Source organism: Hemitrygon akajei, chromosome 29, assembly GCF_048418815.1.
Source record: "Hemitrygon akajei chromosome 29, sHemAka1.3, whole genome shotgun sequence".
Lineage (NCBI taxonomy): Eukaryota > Metazoa > Chordata > Chondrichthyes > Myliobatiformes > Dasyatidae > Hemitrygon > Hemitrygon akajei.
This window is the reverse complement of record NC_133152.1, coordinates 14,025,802-14,047,101: the sequence shown is the minus strand read 5'-3', so window position 1 is coordinate 14,047,101 and position 21,300 is coordinate 14,025,802. Positions and strand designations below refer to the sequence as shown.

Sequence of the window (21,300 nt, the reverse complement as noted above, 5' to 3'; positions counted from 1 at the left end):
TGCCAGCTTACTTTCTCAATAAGCCTTACATGGGGTACCTTGACAAATGCCTTGCTGAAATCCATATACGCTACATCTACTGCTCTACCTTAATGTGTTCAGTCACATCCTCAAAAAATTCAATCAGGTCAGTAAAGCACCACCTGCCTTTGACAAAGCCATGCTGACTATTCTTAATCATATTATGCCTCTCCAAATGTTCATAAATCCTGTCTCTTAGGATCTTCTCCATCAACTTACCAACCTCTGAAATAAGGCTCACTGGTCTATAATTTTCTGGGTTATCTCTACTCCCTTTCTTGAATAATGGAACAACATCTGCAACCCTCCAATCCTCTGGAACTTCTCCCGTCCCCATTGATGATGCAAAGATCATCACCAGAGGCACAACAATCTCCTCCCTCGCCTCCCACAGTGGCCTGGGGTACATCTCATCTGGTCCTGGTGACTTATCCAACGTGATGCTTTTCTGAAGCTCCAGCACATCCTCTTTCTTAATATCTACATGCTCAAGCTTTTCAGTCTGCTGTAAGTCATCCCTATAATCACCAAGATCCTTTTCTGTAGTGAATACTGAAGCAAAGTACTCATTAAGTACCTCTGCTATGCCCTATGGTTCCATACACACTTTTCCACTGTGACACTTGATTGATCCTATTTTCTCACGTCTTATCCTCTTGCTCTTCACATACTTGAAGAATGCCTTGGGATTTTCCTTAATCCTGTTTGCCAAGGCTTTCTTATGGCCCCTTCTGGCTCTCCTAATTTCTTTCTTAAGCTCCTTCCTGCTAGCCTTATAATCTTCCAGATCTCTATCATTACTTAGTTTTTTGAACCTTTCGTACACTCTTCTCCTTGACTAGATTTACAACAACGTTTGTACACCACGGTTCCTACCATCTTTTCCCTATTTCATTGGAATGAACCTATGCAGAACTCCATGCAAATATCCCCTGAACGTTTGCCACATTTCTTCCTTACATTTCCCTGAGAACATCTGTACCCAATTTATGCTTCCAAGTTCCTGCCTGATAGCCTCATATTTTCTCTTACTCCAATTAATCGTTTTCCTAACTTGTCTGTTCTTACCCCTCTCCAATGCTATGGTAAAGGAGATAGAATTGTGATCACTATCTCCGTAATGCTCTCCCACTGAGAGATCTGACTGTTCTTGCAGGCAGCCACAAAACAAGAAACCAAAAACAATCCATTAAAAAAAACAACAAACACCCAATGTGCAGAGAGAGATGAAGCACAATTCATACAAACAATAAAAACAAGCAACTGTATTCAGAACAAAAGTGAGTCCAGAGCATGCCCACAGCCTCAGTGTCAGTTCATCACATAGCAGAGCAAAACATTACGGAGCTTGTAACGGCAAAGCCCGGAGCAAGTCCACAGCCTCAGCCTTAGTGCAGTGAAGAGCGCAGCAAACATCACAGAGCACTTCCATAAGTTATCATATTGTAGTGTTATTGCCAATGTCACTGGGCTCAGTGCCAATTTTACAGCACAAATTGGACTCTAAGGTGCGACTACAACTTGGTTGAACAGTGTGGGTCATACTGCTTTGTTGTCGAGCAAAATGCTGCACTAGCAAGGAATTGGAACTTTTTCTGTTATTAATTATTTAAAGGACAGAACTGACATCGGGAGATCTCACTGGGCAGCTTCTCAAATTCAAGTTTAATTGTCATTCAACCATACACATGAATACAGCCAAACAAAATAGCATTCCTCTATGGCTAAGATGCGAAACACAGTACCAACAGTCAGATACAAATCATATGATAGCAGAAAAACATAGTCACAAAAAAAATAGCCCAAGTCCCTATGTGTCATGGCCTGTAGATTGGCTCCAGGACAACATCCTATGCATCATAACTTTTCTGCAAGAACAAGCTCATAACAGTTCCTCATTATACACTAGTGCAGCTGCAGACAGTCTCATTTCAGCTTGTCTTCTACCGAGAGAACACTGGAGGGGCTAGCCCCAAACCCAACACAGACTCCTGTGACGTCTCTGTTCTCTCCCATTCTGTCTCTTGCACTACCTCACCTGGGCGGCTGCAACAGGCAACCCTGTAGCTTGAGGGCCTGTTCCGTGCAATAACCGAGGCCACGCAGCTCCCCCGCCATCGGTCTCACTAATGAACCAGTAAACTGGACTTGCAGTACTCTACATCAGCAATGTCCAACAGGGTCTTGTGATCACAAGAAAACCATCCAAGACTGTCATTTGCATTGTTTATTGGACCGTGCACCACCTTTGACACTTCCTCCTTGGGTGGCTGTAGCAGGCAGCAATGCAGTACACAAGTCCAGCCCTATCGCTATCGAGCACCTCCCTAGTGGGGTAGTCCTGCAGTACTTGATGTTCTTAATATGCAACAGTGTTTCTACGCAACAGTGTAGAAAAAAAATGGAGAAACAGTTCATTACCCTTGAGAAGGTGGCCATGTCCCACCACCTTGAACAACTGCAGTCTGTCTGAGGAAAGTGCTCCCATTATGTTGTTGGGCGAGGAGCTCCAGACTTCAAACACAGTGGTAATAAAGCAATGGCATTTTGGCCAAGATCCTTCATCAGGACTGGAGAGTTGGGAGGCAGAAGCCAGAATAAGAAGGTGGGGTGGGGGGGAGAGGGAGGAGCACAAGCTGGCAGATGATAGGTAAGACCAGGTGTAAGGGAATGTGAGTTGGTGGAGGATAGGGGATCATGTGAGAAAGCAGTGGATACTGTGGTGCTCGAGAAAGATTTTCAGATGGTGGTGTTCCCATCCACCTGTTGCCCTTATTTTTTAAGATTTCTTTTGTTTGGGAGATGCCGTTGAAGAACACTGAAGAAGTAGGAGAAAGCTGATGCTTGTGTGTTAGACTATACTTACTTAAGTCTTGCCCATCCGTGAGTGTTTTTACTTTATTAACAAATGATGTGTTCTGTTATTGTCTTGGTGGCTGTTGCCTGCTTCATTGATTATAATCACGGGACTGCAGAAGATTGGTGGTGATAATAGGTTGAAGAGGTAAAGCACTGAAGGGGGAGGAATCTGGTAGGAGGGAATGATGGACCATGGAATAAAGGGAAGGAGGTGAGGCACCAGAGGGAGCTGAAGGGTAAGAAGTGAACCATGGTTGTTTTCTGTCTCTGGATTTGCTGCTGAGTCTAGTGGTGTAGATATACCAGAGTGGAAGCAATTTTTTGTTGATGATTCTCATCAGAACTGCCAGCCAAGGATATGTACATTTCAGCCCAATAATGTTCTATCCTCTGAGAATTTTCTCAGGGATGGAGATTGGTTAATAGATCTGCAAATCTTAGTTTCTGATCTGTCTGCCATCCTTTTAAGTTGAATATTGAAACTATGTGAGCCAGTTCTGGTCACATGAAATATTTATGACACTTTTGAACAATTGTGGAAATAGACAAACTGCTCAAAAATGACAAGAAATTTATCAGACATTGTGCATAGAGTGAGGTCACATAAAAGTTCAGATAATTTTCTTAGTAATGATGTCAGTAGAGGAATAAATATTGGTTAGGGCCCTAATAAGAACTCCTAGACTTTTCCTTGAAATAGTGCAATTTTATCTCTTAAATCCATTTAAGAGGGCAGATGGGGTTTCACTTTAATAAGTGCAAATAAACTGTATCAAAACAGAATCATTGAACCACAGTTTTCCTTAGTTGCTTTTGCGGCCCTGCTGCTCTGCCTATTTATATTTAGTAATGCAGCTGTGACCTAGGTCCAAAATTGGCCACATGCATGTAAATTTAATAGACCTGGATATTCAAGTGTTGGCTTGAGTCTTGAATATAATTTTTTCCAGTTTTCACACTGAACAAATGTACTGTGGAACATTCAGACTCTTCTTAATTTACATAATTACTTTTCTAATTCATTTTCTTCATGTGGGAAGTTTAGCCAAGAGCTTCTCTTGTTACATTTCCACTGATAACAGTGCAGCGTATCTATTACTACCTAGGAACTTAAACATTCTTTATGGAGCATCAGTACTTCAAATCCTATTACATAACCATCAAGAAATATTTGAGCTGATTAACAAGATACTACATTACCTCCTCCTCAGTAGCATCGTCTCATTTCTGTGTATGGAATACCCATATGCTTCTGAATGCCTGAAGAATGTGAGGCGCTAATTGTTGATTATAACTTTAAAAAATCAACATCCATCATCAGTGAATCTCTTAAGCCAGATCATGCTCTTTTCTTGCTGCTGCCTTCAAAAAGAAGCTACAGGAGCCTATGGACACACACCATCAGGTTCAGGAAAAGTTATCCTTCAACTATCAGGCTGTTGAATCCTAGAGGATAACTTGATTCAACTTCACTGCCCAATCATTGAAGCATTCCCACAATTTATGGACTTTTCATTTCATGTTCTCAATATTTATTGTTTATTTATGTACTTATTATTATTATTATTATTATTATTTCTTTTTGTATTTGCACATTGTTGACTTTTGCCCAATGATTGAATGCCCAAGCTGGGGCAGTCTATAATTGATTCTATTATGTTTGCTATTTTATTATGGATTTATTGAATATGCCTGCAAAAAAAATCTCAGAGTTGTATATAGTGAAATATATGTACTTTGATAATAAATGTAGAATAAAGTATAAAATATGCTGAAAAGTGCAATGCAGATAAACTATAAAGTACAAGATCATAACAAGATAGATTGTGAAGCCAAGAGTCTATCTTAATGTACAAGAGGTCCATTCAGGTGTATGATAAACAGTGGGATAGAAGCTGTCCTTGAGCATGCTTTCAAACATGCTTTGGTATGTGCTTTCATGCTTTTGGAGAAGCATGGTCTGATTAAGGGATCGTCAGAATGGCTTTGTGAGAGTCAGGTTATGCCTCATAAGCCTGATTAAATTCTTTGAGGATGTGACAAAGCATATTAATGAAGGTAAAACAGTGGATGTGGTGTATATGGAGTTTAGTAAGGCCTTTCATAAGGTTCCCCATGGTTGGCTCATTTAGAAAATCAGGAGACATGGAATCCAGGAAAATGTGGCTGTGTGGAATCAGAATTGGCTTGCCCGTGGAAGCCTCAGGGTGGTTGTAGATGGAGTGTATTCTGCCTGGAGGTTGGTGACCAGTGGTGTTCCTCTGGGACCCCTGCTTTTTGTAATTTTTATAGATAACTTGTATGCAGAACTGGAATGGTGGGTTAGTAAGTTTGCAGATGACATGAAGGTTGGTAGAATTGTGAATAATGTAGAAGGTTGTCGTAGGCTGCAACAGTACATTAACAGGATGTTGAACTGGATTGAGAAGTGACAGATGGAGTTCAGCCTGGAAAAGTGTGAACTGATTTACTTTGGAAGGTTGAATTTGAAGGCAGAATACAAGGGTAATAGCAGGATTCTAGGAAATGTTGCTAAACAGAGGGATCTTGGGGTTTATGTCCATTGATCTTTCAAAGTTGCCACACTGGGTGATAGGGTTGTTAAGAATGTCTATGATCTATTGGCCTTCATTAGTGGGAGGATTGAGTTCCAGAGCCTTAAGATAATGTTGCAGTTCTGTAATACCCTGACTAGATCACACTTGGAATATTGTGTTCAGTTCTGTTCGCCTCGTTATAGGAAGTAATGTATGTGGAAACTTTAGAGAGTGTGCAGAAGAGGTTTTCCAGGATGCAGCCTGGATTAGAGATCGTCTTATGAGGATGGGTTGAGTGAACTCGGGCTTTGGTCTTTGAAGCAAAGGAGGATGACAAGTGCAGAGATAGAGATGTATAAGATTGTAAGACATGTAGAGTGGATAGCCAGAGCTTTTCCTGGGGTGGACATGGCTAATATGAAGGAGGAACTGGAGGAAAGTAAAGGGGGAATACCAGAGTTATGTTTTGTTTTCATGGAAGGTGATGGGTGTGCGGAATGTGCTACCAGGGGTGGTGGTAGAGGCAGATACACTTAAAAAAAAAACTCTTAGATGAGCACAATGATGATGGAAAATTTGAAGTGTTATGAAGGAGGGAAAGGTAATATTGATCTTAGATTAGTTAAGAAGTCAGCACGTCATGGGCCAAAGAGTCTGTACTATGCTGTAATGTGCAAACACGAGGAAATCTGCAGATGCTGGAAATTTAAACAACAACACACACAAAATGCTGGTGGAACACAGCAGGCCGGGCAGCATTTTGTGTGTGTTGTTCTATGCTGTAATGTTCTGTGTTTATTGTTAGTAGGTACACAAGAACATACACATATATTTTGATCAGACTGTTGGGTACCTGTTGGGTTCATTGCAGTTTTCTGAGGAATTAGTACAAGTTACCTTTCCTCTTTAAAGGCTGGAGCTCACTTGTGCCTGCATTTCACCATGTGCAGATCTTGCTTCCATGTACATAAAAAGTGTCAGGATCTGAGCTGTGAAGGGGAATGATGAATGAACTGATAATTTATTTTCTTCCTCTTTTGGATCTTGCAGCTCGAGAGCCAGCACCCATGCATGCGTTTTCCTTGTGAATCTGAAAGTAAAAATCCACAGGAATTTTGACTTAAGGGAGAGACAAGAAAGAGGAGTAAACTTGAACCATCTAATTGTTAATGGACAGAAGAGGTTTTGGAATAATTGGGAGTCTGGATATATGAGGGCATATTTTTATTTAATTACCTCTAATCTACTGGTGGCCACTGGTTCAGTAGTAGGCAACTGAGCCTCAGAATGGAACAAGATACTTTCAACCTACTTCTTGAACTGATGGTTTTCAATAGTCAATAGATTTCAATAGGTACATATACTGTCAGAGAAATATATACAATATACGTACATCCTAAAATTCTTTTTCTTTGCAAACATCCATGAAAACAGAGAAGTACCCCAAAGAATGAATGACAGCTAAAACGTTAGAACCCCAAAGCCCCCCAGTTCCCCCTCCCAGGCACAAGCAGCAGTAAGGCAATGACCCCCTCCACCTCCACCAGCAAAAAATCATCAGCACCCTCCACCGAGCACTCAACTGTGCTGCAAAGCATCAATTAAGACACAGACTTGCAGTACCCCTAAAACTGAAGCCTGAAGCCTTCCCCTGAAAATTTATGTATTTATTGAGATACAGTGTGGAGTAGGCCCTTCCAGTCCTTTGAGCCACGCCGCCTAGCAACGCATGATTTAACCCTAGCCTAACCATGGGACACTTCACAATGAGCAATTAACGTACCAAATGACACGTCTTTGTTGTTGTTGTTCGTCCTTCGGAGTCGAAGACGACCACGACTTCTGTCAGGTGGAGGGTTTGTGGTTTGTGACTGGTGAGGCCAATCCGGGCCCTGAAAGCTCGCCCACATGTGGGACACATGAGGGTAGGTGCTGCAGTGGAAGTGGAGGTAGCTCGAGCCTTGAGCCTCTTGTGTGCGTCTGATTTCTGCTGCATACGCTCCTTTAATGGTCCTACTCCACCAGGTTGGGCGGTCCAGAGCAAGTGATTCCCAGCTACTGGGATTGATGTTGAGGTCTTTGAGGGACACTTTGAGGCAGTCTTTGAAACATTTCTTCTGCCCTCCAACTGAGCGCTTGCCCTGGCTCAGCTCTCCATACAGCAGCTGTTTTGGTAGTCGACTGTCAGACATCCTGACGACATGGCCAGCCCATCTGGCTTGGGCTTTCTGTAGGAGGGTGTAGACGCTGTGGTTGCTAGCCCGCTCCAGGACCTCCGTGTTTGGGACTTTGTCCTGCCATCGTATGTGGAGAAGTCTGCGGACGCAGCTCAAGTGGAAGTGGTTGAGCTGTTTAGTGTGCCTGCTGTAGACAGTCCAGGTCTCGCTGGCATAGAGGAGGGGGGTGAGAACCACTGCTCGGTAGACCTTTAGCTTGGTGGTAAGGCTGAGTCCTCTCCGCTCCCATACATTCTCATGGAGTCTCCCAAAGGCGGCACTTGTGAGAATGTATGGGAGCAGAGCGGAGAGGACACGTCTTTGTACTGAGTGAGGAACTCCAAATGGTCATGGGAGAATGTACAAACTCCTTACAGGCAGCAGCGGAAATTAAACCTGGATCGCTGGTACCGTAAAGCATTGTGCTAACCACTGTGTTTCCATTTTTAATGGAACAAATTAATGAGAACTTCCATGCTAAAACTCAGCATGATGATATAATGAAGCATAACTTTTACATCATACTTCTCTGGTGCCTTGGTGTAAACTAAATCACTATCTTGGAGAGATCCAATTAGAGTGTAATGGGAATTGCTTTATTATTGTTACATGTATCGAGATCTAGTGAAAAGCTTCATGTGCCACTCAGACAGATCATTCCTTACATAAATGTATCTAGGTAGTGAAAAGGAAAAACAGAATATAGAATATAGAGTTACAATTACAGAGGAAGGTTGACAACTAAAGTGCAAGGGTCACAACAAGGTAGATGGGGAGATCAAGATTTTATATTTTGGCCTAAGTGTTTAGTTCAGAAGTCTGATGACAGTAGCATAGAAGCTGCAATTGTGGACTTGGAAGGAAGCAGGCATTAAAATAATGATGCAGAGACCTATTTCAGTTTGTAGTTCACCCTGTATTTTTGTGTACCTACCTCAAGCAAGAATTTTAAGTTCTTGCTAGTACCAATCATATCTTTTTTTGTTTGTATTGCCTCTACTAGCACAAAGTATTTAAGGCATTTTGGACATAACGACCTGTGTTGATTGACACTGTGCTTTGGATTCTTATTAAATAAAATGGTAGCAGAAACTTTAACACGGGCACCCCAAGAGCTGCCTTGAACTACTGCAATGCTTCCGGTGAATATACTTCCACAGTTTGCTTTGGGGAGGATGGGAACCAGGATCTGGATTTGGTGACGATGAAGGACTAGCAATACTTTTTTAAGCCAGCATGTTGAGAGACGTAGAAGGAAGCCTGCAAGTGATGGTTTTCTTATCCCCCTGATACTCCTAGCCATTTTCGGTATGGGTGTGGCGAAACGACTTGAATGAGTTGCTATGTAAATTCTGTAGCTACTGTATGCTGTTGCTGGAGGGAATGAATGCTTGAGGTAGTTGATAGAATGCCATTCAAGTGGGCAACTTTGTCCTGGATGGCATTGTGCTTCTTGGAAGCCTTTGGAGCTGCACCCATCCAGACAAATGGAAAGTATTTTATCATGTTCCTGGCTTGTGTTTTGCAGATTTTGAAAAGGTTTTGAGGTATGAGTAAGTGATTTACAGATTTGAGGATACCCAGTAGTGATTTGCTGTTGGATTTATGTGGCTGGTCCAGTTGAATCTGTGGTTAGTGGTAACCTATTAGATGATGATGTGGAGGATTTGGTGTTGGTAATGTTGTAAGTATCAAAAGTAGTTCTCTCTTATAGAGATCTCCCTTGTTGGAGATGATTGTCACCTGTTGCTTTTGTGTCATGAATACAACTTGACTCTTATCAGCTCGCACTTGAATGCTGCCTAGGTCTTGGTGTATGTATGCATGCCAAAGGATGCTTGACCTGTTGAGAAGTTTTGAATGAAATTAAATGTTGTGAAATCATCCCTGCTTTAAACATCAAAGAAAGAAGGTGAAATAGGTGCATCATGCTGGGCCTAGGATGCTGCCCTGAGCAACTCCAGCAGTGATGTGCTAGGCCTATGACAAATGACTTTTGACGATCACAACCATTTTCCTCTGTGTGAGCTACGAGTCTGACTGCCGAACTGTTTTCTCTTTGATGCTCACAGACCTCTTTTACCAGGACACCTTGATGCTACACATGTATATTTGCTGCTTTGATGTCAAAGGCAGTCACTCTCATCTCAGCTGGGGACTTCAGCTCCTTGCTCCAGTGTTTGGGCTAAGGCTTTGATGAAGTATAGAGCTGACAAATTGTAGGTGGAAAAGACGGATCACAGACATGAAACCTTGCTTTTTTAAGGGTCAATTAAGTTGTAAGGTTTGCAAAGGAAGGGCAATTGGGAGGTGAACTGCAGCAGTGATGCCTTTAGAAATTGATGTAAGCACTTGAAAATGTTTAATTACCTCACACATCAGTACATTGCATTCTCCCTCAGAAATTCATTCCGCTGATGTGACCTGATCATACAATGTATTTGGCAATATCAACTGGGGGATGAATTTCTAGGCAGCTAGATCAGTGTAATCCAGTTCAACACGAGAGGCTCATGATGCTTAATGTATCTCTGTTGTGAGGGGCATACTTGTGGGAAAAGTGCATGTGAATCTTACAATATGCGCAAAGCTCTGTTTAATCTAGCAAGCATAATTAATCTATTAGGCATAATTTGTGAGTAATGTTAGCTGACAATTCAGTGGTGTGAGACTTAAAACAAACACTATGAAGCTAAATTTTTGTAGGCCACCATACTTTTTGTGGTAGGTCTTATCTCATTGACGTATTTCTCATTTTTTTTTAGGAAATAAGTTTATGACATTGATTGAGGGCAGCACCATCACTTACTCATTATCAGTTCATCCTCCCCTGGTGGAAGTTCGTCACCTCATCCCTGAAAACCTGTTGATCTCAGGGTCAGAAACAATTCCCGGTGTGGCTGCACCTTCTGGACAGACAAGTAGGTAACACAATAATTGAATTCACCGTTCATGGACAGTAACTAGAATCTGAAGTTCTCTGTAAAGTTATGTTGGGTTTTATTTTAATTAAATACTTCAATTTGTTTTGCTGAGGACAATGCTTTTGTTTGAGGTTTCTTAATATACTTCAGTGATGCAAACTCTGTTTCTGTGATTATACATAGACTTATGAAAATCAAAAAATGCTGAATGGTTCCAATATTCTCTATTTTTGTATCATAGACAAACATGTAAAGTTTCTAAATTTGTGTGTATATAGTACCTTTATCTCTGTGTCAGTAGAGTGAGGGGTTAAACTGCAAATGAGGAGCATGCAATCAGATTAAAATTTTTAAGTGAGACCCATCTATCCATTCAAATGTATGTACAAAATCCTGTTGCATTATTCAAAGAAGAGTTGGAAGTTCTTGTTTCTTAGCAACATATATCCCACAGTCAACTCTATTAAAAGTAGATATAGTTGCAGTTATAGGGATATTGTGTGCTTACAGTCTGTGCTCTTCAGAAGTATTCATTGAGTGTGAAGTGCTTTGTAATGTCCCAAGGGTTTGAAATTGCTAGATAAATTCCAATTCTGTCTTTATTCTTCAAAGATTAGACTAGAGTTGAGATTCCATTGAAACATAATGCCTATTGAACTCACAATCTAATGTTTGTTTCATTTTGATTTGAGTTAGCTTTTCAGACTAATTAGTGATCAAAGATTATATTTTTGTCTGATTTATTTATAATGATAAGAACAAAGGGATTTAGGGATATATTTTACTTTTCCAACATCTTCCTCAAATTGTTGAAGTGCAGCTTACCTCAAGTTATGGGGAAACATGTAGGAAACAAAGGACATAAGGAATTGGAGCAGGAGTAACCCCCCCCCCACCCCATTTGTGTTCGATATGAGAGAGAGTACAAAGAAAGACACCTGGACGGCAGTATGAGGGCTATCCAACTGAATTTTATTGATAATGCTGCTCAGTACAGTATGTGAACTTCTATCATGTTGAAGTGGCTAACTGAGTAACATAGGATTACCGCTATTATTGGGGAAAAAAGGAAAAGCTAGGTGTGTGCTTCTTGTTTATAGAACTGCATTGAAATTATAATTATTGGAATTGAGTGATTCAGTTCACTTTACCCATAGCACACAACTTATGCTCTCTACATAAAAATAAAAAAGAATTGCTAATGTTATTACTGTCTTTGTTTTTGACAGTCTCTTTCTCTTAGTTCCCTCTTTCTTTCAACAATTCTTTTTTTTAAGAGCAGTGTCATTTTGTGAAAGGTTTTCAATATTAGAACTCTTACATTAAAAAAAACACTAAATCTAATGGAGGGCAGGGGAGACTACCTAAACACTTCGGCAAAGTGAGAGGATTATTCTGCCTCTTTAGTCACTTGCCCTAAGCTGTTAGGCTATGGACTATATCACTGTGGTGGTACAGATAACCATATCTGGTATAGATTCCTGGAAGTGTTGGAAAATAATGATGAGTCTGAGTACAGAGAGGAAATTAAGAACCTGGTGGCATGGTGCACAGACAATAACCTATCCCTCAATGTGAGCAAGACGAAGGAATTGGTTGTTGACTTCAGAAGGAGTAGCGGACCACACGACCCCATCTACATCGGTGGTGCACAGGTGGAACAGGTCAAAAGTTTTAAGTTCCTCGGGGTGAATATCACAAATGACCTGACTTGGTCTAACCAAGCAGAGTCCACTGCCAAGAAGGCCCACCAGCGCCTTTACTTCCTGAGAAAGTTGAAGAAATTTGGCCTGTCCCCTAAACCCCTCACTCATTTTTAAAGATGCACCGTAGAAAGCATTCTTCTAGGGTGCATCACCACCTGGTATGGAAGTTGTCCTGTCCAAGACCGGAAGAAGCTGCAGAAGATCGTGAACATAGCCCAGCACATCACACAAACCAATCTTCCATCCTTGGACTCACTTTGCACCGCACACTGTCGGAGCAGTGCTGCCAGGATAATCAAGGACACGACCCACCCAGCCAACACATTTTTTGTCCCTCTTCCCTCCGGGAGAAGGTTCAGGAGCTTGAAGATTCGTACGGCCAGATTTGGGAACAGCTTCTTTCCAACTGTGATAAGACTGCTGAACGGATCCTGACCCGGCTCTGGGCCGTACCTTCCAAATATCTGGGCCTTACTTGCAATACCTTACTTTCTCTTTTCTATTTTCTAATTATGATTTCTAATTTAAATTTTTATTATATTTACTTCGATTTGTACTTCAGGGAGCGCGAAGCGCAGAATCAAATATCGCTGTGATGATTGTATGCTCCAGTATCAATTGTTTGGTGACAATAAAGTAAAGTAAAGCAGATGGTGATTCTTGCGCTTATGGAGATTCTTGAACACGGTGTCCACCTCAGGTAAGTAGACCTTGTCCTAAGGAATCAGACCACTCTTTTTCTTTCTCTATGTTTCATGGACTTTGAAGGCACACAATGCATGCCTGTTTTGCTAATTTCTCCTTGTGATGTTCTGATCACAAACAAGCATGGTGCATGCTATTGGACTGTTGTTCCTCAGGTGTGTTGATCAGAAACACAAAGAGCTTCACCACTCCTGAGCAGCGACAGAGATTTTGTTCAGTATCTGAGATCGTGCACGCTCTTCATTTTCTCATACTGGGTTGTCTCAACATTTCTCACTTTTCCCAAGTCTGGCAAGTGAAGTTGGAGAAAGGAAGGAAAAACGAGTAGGCTTGTTCTCAGTCTTCAGCCCATTGACAGCTCTGATGGACTGTAGCCATTTGCAAGAGGTGTGGAGTGATAAGCTAGCAGTTCTGTCTAGGGGTCGTTTGCCTTTCAGTAGGAGACTCTTAACAGTTTGCACTGCACTTTCCGCTCCTCCATTTACCTGTGGGTACTGTGGACTGCTTGTCTGCTGCTTGAACTCATTGTCCCTAGCAAAGGCTTTAAATTCTGAGCAGCTGAACCGTGGACCATTGTCTGACACAAGTGTCTCTGGTATTCCAAGGTGAGCGAATACAGCTTTCAGGTGCTGTGTAACTGCTGCTGAAGACATAGAGGATATCTTGGACATCTCAACATTCCGTTAGTTGTAATTCAGAGTGAGAAGATTTTTGTCTCTTTTTAGCTTGAAAATGACTGTGCCTGCAAATTGCCAGAGAAAGTCTGGGAATTCTGTGGGACTGAGAGTTTCAGCATGATTTTTGTGCAGTTTTCTGCATGTTTCATGCTGCTTTACATAATCTCCCAGCTGTGTGCTCAGAGCAAACCACCACATGGATTACCTTGCTCTTAGGTGACATTTTTTGATCCCTTGGATGTCCTTAGTGGATTTGAATAATGATACTGGCATGCATAGAAGCAGGAATGATGAGCCTGGAGCTCCCTAGCATCAAACCATCAAGAATGGTGAATGTGTCTCTTTTAGGCCAGTAAGGTCTGCGTTCGTGAGCTCTTTTTGGAACAGCTGGCCATCCATGCTCACATTATTGCACGACCTTGCTACAGATTTGGTCCTTTTTCAACTCTCTCTGTAATACAGGAAAGCTTTTACATATCTAAGCTAAGTTGGTATCTTCTATGAGGGCGGAGTCAGCTTTTGTCCACTTACTTTTGCTTGGAATCTTCGACAGAGTGACTGGTATTATGAAAGCTTTGTTGGGGACATGTTCAGTGTCATAATAGTATTGCATAAGCCTCATTCTGAATCTTTACAGATATGGAGGTAAGTCATCCAACTGTTTCAAGCTGAGGAGGCTGACAAGTGTCTTGAGATCTGCTTCAAGTAGGAATTTAGTGCCTATCAAATTGCAGCTGAAGCATTCACAAGCCTGCGTGAGAGCCAGAATCTGCTTTTCGATTTGGGTGTAATGCTGTTCAGTAGGAGTCAGTACTCTTGATGAATATAAAAGTGATTTCCATACACCACTGCAGTTTTACATGAGCACCCCACTAAGGCCAAAGGAAGAGGCATCTGCAGAGACCTTAGTTGCTTTGTTCGGATCAAAGAGTGCCAATGTTAGCAGAGAGATAAGCTGTGCTTTAAATGATAAGAATGACTTCTCTCCTATGGTGTGTCACAGATTTTCCTAACATTTCTCTGAGAGACGAGGTCAGGATTTCTTTGTTTTCTCTGCCAAATCTGAAATTAATTTTCCCAGCTGGTTTACCATGCTAAGGAAGCTGCAAATCTCTGATACATTTGTAGGTTGTTCCATGTTCTGAACTCTTGAACTCCCTCTGAGGGCAGTTGGTGGCTCAAGAACTTCACTCCCAACTTTGCAAATTTGCATTTCTTTTTGTTCATGCTGTTTCCAGCCTGTTTCATTTTATCCAAGGCAGCTTCCACTTTTTTGTCATGTTTCTCATTTGAGCCTCTGAAGATGAGGATATCGTCCATGTGGCAAGCTACTTCTTCCTGTGCCTCAAATGGTTCATCCTCATCTGAAAGAATTCAGATGATGAGATGCCAGAAGGGAGTCTCTTGAAGGCATAGCATTCATATGCTGTAATAACAGTTTTGAGTTCCTTTGTCTCTGGAGCTAAACAAATCTGCCAGAACCCTGAGTTTGCATCTAGTTTGGTGAAGAACTTTGCTCCACCCAGCATACCAGATGTGCGCTCAACAGAAGACAGAATAAACTTCTCCAACCTGCTGCACTATTTAATTATATTAGATCAACACATATCCTCACTATGCCGCCGGTTTGGGAACAGGAACAATGCTCACACACCAGTCAGTAGGTCCATTCACTCTAGTTATGATGTCAAGTGCCTCCATTCTCTCAAGTTCAGCATTGACTTTGTTCATCAATGAGACTGGTATACGCCTCACTGTGGTCAGAGAGTAGGGCATCACTCCTGACCACAGTTGGATAAGGTACACTTCTTTCAGAACTCCCAGGTTTGTGAACAATTCCAGGTACTTCTCCTGCCACTGAGCATTGTGTAGCGAATCCAGACTTGCAAGAGGTTCACCTTCTTGATGACATGTTGTCCCAGTAGTGGTGAGAAGAGTTTCTGAACAACATAGACGTCCTCTTTTAACTGTTTCTTATTTTTATGGATGGAAGTAGTAAACATTCCTATCATACTGAGCTTACGTTTCCCTGGCCCCATGAGCACTTCCTTTGTTGGGTTTAGGGTAATTCTTGGTTTCTTCACTAGTTTTGTGAATAGACATTCAGGGATTGCTGTGACATCTGTCATGGTGTCCATTTTGAACGTCACTGCCTCATTTTGCAACTGAATCATAGTACACAAGCCTTGTCTATTTCTCCAAAGAAAGCTCTCTCTTTGTCTGAATCATGGTCTGAAAGATGGGACAGAGAGGGGAAAGGGAGGCATTTATATCAAATACAAAAGAGTGTTACAGGTACTAGGGTAGGCAGTGGATACAGAAAAGAGGAAACTGTGTGGACTAGGTTAAGGCTGGGGCACTGTGCACTAAACAAAACATTGAAAATGATAGGGAAACACCAGACAGGTTTGTGTGAGAAATGTCAGGAAGAGGAGTCAGTAGAACATGTACTTCTGAGTTGCAGGAAGTATGGGATACAGAGAGAAATGATGAGAATTAATCTAAGGGAATTGGGGGTCCAGGAATTCACATTAAAAGGGTTACTGGACATGGGTGAGAGGGCACAGGTCAGGGTACTTTTAGCTTTCTTAAGGGATACAGGTTTTTTTAATAGGATATGATGGATAAGCAGGAATAGGGTACTAGAATGGCCAAAGAGAAAGGATAAAGTGATATTTAATAAAGATATTTTATGTGAAGAAGAACAGACTTACTGCAAATTTTTTTCTTGTTGGGGTTCTCCTTTGGTCTATAGTCTGAATTCATTGATGATCAAACACTTCTGGCACCATGTTGTGTTTGATATGAGGGGGAGTGCATCTAGTGCACTTAGATGCTGGCATGCAGGCTGTTCAACTGAACTTTACTGATAATGTTGCTCAGTACTGGAGAGTTTAACATCGGTAGCTGAGCGAAGGGCGCTGAGTAGGCTACGGTCAATTATGGAAAACTCTGAACATCCTCTACATAGCACCATCCAGAGACAGAGAAGCAGTTTCAGCGACAGGTTACTATCGATGCAATGCTCCTCAGACAGGATGAAGAGGTCAATACTCCCCAATGCCATTAGGCTTTACAATTCAACCGCCAGGACTTAAGAACTTTTTAAAAGCTATTATTAATGCTTTTTGAGATAGTGATTTAGATGCATATCATATTTTTTACTGAGTTAAGTATTGTATGTAATTAGTTTTGATACAACAAGTGTATGGGACATTGGAAAAAAAAGTTGAATTTCCCCATGGGGATGAATAAAGTATCTATCTATCTATCTATCTATCTATCTATCTATCTATCAGTACAGTATGTGAACCCCTTCCATGTGGGAGTGGCAAACTGACTGTTATAGGAATATCCCTATTCACTACCACAGCACCTCCCTCCCCTTTTAGTTTGCTATGTCATTCAATTGGATCTATTGATAAGTTGATGCTGACATGAACTCCATTTTCTTGCTTAATTCCCAGAAACCTTTAGGCCAGAAATAAGTGCAATTCAGACTTGAAGGTACTCAGTGCCTCTGTCCACAGAGGCACCTGGAGTAGAAAATTCTAAAGATTCACGTCTATCTGAGAGGACAAGTTCTTTCACATCTGCTTTAAATGACTGATCCTTAATGTGAATCTATGCTCACTAGTTTTAGTTTCTTCCATGTGGGGGAAAAATATCCTCTCAGCATCCGTTCAGTCAGACTTACCTCAGAGTTTATGCTGCGAAAAGATCACATCTTATTCATTTAACAAATACAAGAAAATAGAAGTAGAGTACACCTGTTGGCCCTGAAAGCCAGCCTCACTATTAAAATGATCATGGCTAATCTGTCTAAGACCTTAACTCCTCTGAGTTCCTCCAACATTTTGTGTGTGTGACTCCTCTTCTGTGTCAGTTCCTCATAGCCTTCTATACTGTGGTATTCAAATGTGTACTACCTTTTTAAATCTTCCCAATTAACCTCTACGGCCCTCTGGGATAAGTAATTCCAGAGATTTATGTCCATCTATGATTTTATTAAGTCCTTCAGTTTTAAGTTACTCCTAAACCCTATCTTTTAACCATACACTCATTAGTGGAAGTATCTCAACATTTCCCCTGTCATGTCTTCTTATGATCTTCCCTTAAGATCACCTTGGTACAGAGTACCCATTTTAGAAATTTTGTGCTGGCAGTATGGTGTGCCCACTGCAGATGACAGATCTTATTTGTTTACAGCCTTGATGTTGAGCTAGCATAAGACATTGGTAGTCACTCATCCTACAATGACAGTGTGATGGTTCCTGTTGTAGATGGTCCATGTCTTTGAAGTTCAAGCAGAGGATCTCCACTGCTTAGTGGAGAATTTCTTGGGGTGTTAGTCTTCTACTTTTTTTTGTACTTCAGATGGCTTAAGGTTGCATTAGTGGAGATAATAGTGACTTTTATCATTGCTGAAAGGTGATTCCTAAATGCCTAAGTGATTCAGGTTAACCAGTGTTCTATTATGGAAATTTAAAACTTTGGGTGCTATTATGCTAGGCTTCAACTTCTTAAATTACCCAGCTGTATTAAAATCTTATTTATGGATCAGTGGTACAGCATTTGGATGCAATAGTAGGAACAGTGCAGGCTTTGCTGTATTTATACACTCATTGTGCTTAATTAACTTGGTATCAAATTCATTGCACCCAAAACCAACAGGTAGGCTTTCAAGAATCTAACTAATATTACTTCCGCAAATGATTAACTATAAAATTATTACATTTTCTGGTCAATCAAATGGGACTCAAGCCTGATAAATTTTGTGTTAAATCACTTCAATTATTATGAACTGAAAAGTTCATGACTAAATGCTATACGTTCACATCCGGCAATTAAGACGTATGGGAAGTTTAAACAGAAATCTCTGACAATTCTCTTGTTTGTGTATTTACTAAGGTTTTTGTGTTTCTTTATACATCAGGTGATTTTATTTTTGAATTAAACATGTTTTCTTAAACTGTTTCTGAGTTTTATTTGAGAAGATTGATATGATTAACAGCAGGAACCTATATGGAGTAGAGTGTGGGATGAGGATGCACTGATTGATAGGTGGGAACAGGAATCTTGTTTTTAGTTAATAGCTCAGTTTTAAGTTAATAGCACAGTTTATATTTCCATTTAAAATAAGAGTTCAAAATAAATTTTACCAGTGGTACTTGAAAACTTGTACTTTTTAGTTGCTTCTACTCTCTATTTTATGAAAACTCAAGAACGTTGAGTTCATTAATGATATCTGTTCAAAGTAAGTTTATTATCAAAGTACATATATGTCACCATATTCTACCTTAACATTAATTTCCTTGTGAGCAGTCACAGTAAATACAAAGAAACACCATAGAATCAATGAAAAACCACGCACAAGATAGACTGACAACCAATGTGCAAAAGACAATAAACTGTGCAAATGCAAAAAGAAAAAAAAAACAAAATAATAATAATAAATAAGCAATAAATATTGGGGAATATGAGTATAATTCAAGTGGGAACTCATTTTCAAATCCATAATCCTTCCTATTTGCTGATCAGTACCTGTAATCCTAAAATATTATTATTGCAAAAATAAGTTTGAAGGTTGTATACCGTTATTTTTCTTATTCTGCTATATAATATTCAGGATGAATGATGAGAAAACAGGGTATTTCTGGCAAAATATTTTTCATTTTGCCATTTTAAAAAAGTTATGGTGGACATTATTTAATGTTATCATTTACTTCTTAAAAAGTGTTTGCTAACTATAAGAGACTTCTGCAGAACATTTATCTTGGTCATGTCAACACTATTGTAATTTAGTTGCACTTACTAACTGAGAAATACATTAGTTGATTGATCTGTCTTGCATAAATTAAATTTACAAAGAGTTAAATACATAGTCAAATTAAAAAATTAGAAAACTTGGATGGCAGTACAGGAACAACATTTTTGAATGCATGTGACACAAAATGGCTACCCTGATTACATAGGGGCATTTACCGTAGATTCCGGATTTTAAGCCGCTACTTTTTTCCCACATTTTGAACAGCTTTGAACTTTGCGGCCTTTAATCCGAAGCGGCTAATGCATGATTTTTTTCATGCCGCCTCGTAAACATTTTGCCTCATAACAGTAGACCAATAAAATTGATGAGTAGTTCACAGAGGTCCAATGAAATTGTACGATAAATCAAGCGCACTTTCACAATTAAATTATTGTAAATCAGTCATTTGTACTCACCCTCATCAACATGGAAAACACTCGAAGCATTGTGCTGCCTTATGGCATACTTAGTTTATAATATTTTCGCTTAGTAATTCATTTTCTAGTTAAAGTTAGAAGAGTTTTAACTATATTTGTTTTCTGTACTACATTGCGGGATGCTATGACGTCACACCCGGTTTCGCGGTGTCTTGTGGGAAAATGCCGGTTTGCGATAAACGGAAAGGAGGGGGGGGAGCGCATTACGCGAGCGGCTTTGGATCTGAGCGAACGCTGCTTTTAAGTTAAAGGTGATCAATAACTTTTCCTGGTAGGCTGTAGTATATATATTTTTTACCAGTCGTTAGGAGATATTGGAATGTTGTTCAGTAAAGAAGTATACGCAACGTATTTAAAAGTAGCCGCGTTACGGGCACGGTTCGAAAAAAAGCATTTGCAATATGTATTTGTTTTTGTTACCATATGGATTTAATTAAAAGTTAAAAAATCCTCACGTGTAATATCTTTCTGTGTAAATATCTCATATTACAACGTGGGACACCTGCGGCCGAAAATCCGGTGCGGCCTAAAATCCGGTGCGGCCTTTACAATTAAAAAATTGATTTTATTTCTAAAATTAGAGCCAGCGGCTTTTAATCAGGTGCGCTCTGTAGTCCGGAATCTACGGTAGTTAAAATCTTGGAGTCTTATGGTACAGAAACAGGCTGACCAAGATGCCCATCTAAGCTAATTCAATTTTCCTGCATTTGTTCCACGTCCCTCTAAACTTTTCTCAGTTATGTAAGTGTCCAAATTAAATATTGTAATTTTACTCACATTTAACCCTTCATCCACCAACGCATTCCATATACGGTACACACAATCTCCTTCATGAAGAAGTTGCCCCTCAGGTCCCCTTTAAAACTTTCCCCTCTCATCCTAAACTTATTTTCTCCAGCTTTTGACACAAAATATCAAAAAGTATCAAAGTGGGAGGGAAATAAGTGATCAGGTGAATGACTATCATATTATTTTCTTTGAATCTTGCTGTGTCCCAGTAGACTAATCATTACAAGGCTGTGTTCAAAGATCAAAGTTCGAAATAAAATTTATTATCGGAGTACGTACATGTCACCACATACAACTCTGAGATTATTTTTCCAGTTGGCATACTTAGCAAATCTATAGAACAGTAACTGTAAACAGGATCAATGAACAACGAACTGTGCAAATGCAAATATAAATAAATAGCAGTAAATAACAAGCATGAAATAAGAAGATAAAGAGTCCTTAAAGTGAGACCATCCATTGTGAGAATACCAGAAGTAGAATGAGTGTAGTTACCCCTTTTTTCATACCTGATAGCTGAGAGGTAGTAATTGTTCTTGAACTTGGTAGTGTAAGTTCTGAGGCACTTGTACCTTCTACCAGACGGCAGCAGTGAGAAAAGAGCATGGTTTGGATGGTGA

The 21,300-nt window shown here is 40.3% G+C and overlaps 1 protein-coding gene across 1 annotated transcript in view; it reads left to right on the top strand.

Moving 5' to 3' along the window:
- Window positions 1–21,300, top strand: part of nphp4 (nephronophthisis 4) — a 381,887-nt gene that overhangs the window by 71,725 nt on the left and 288,862 nt on the right. The window contains exon 5 of the mRNA XM_073031685.1: window positions 10,399–10,554. Coding sequence (XP_072887786.1) covers window positions 10,399–10,554 — 156 coding nt within the window. The remainder of the gene's footprint in view (window positions 1–10,398; window positions 10,555–21,300) is intronic.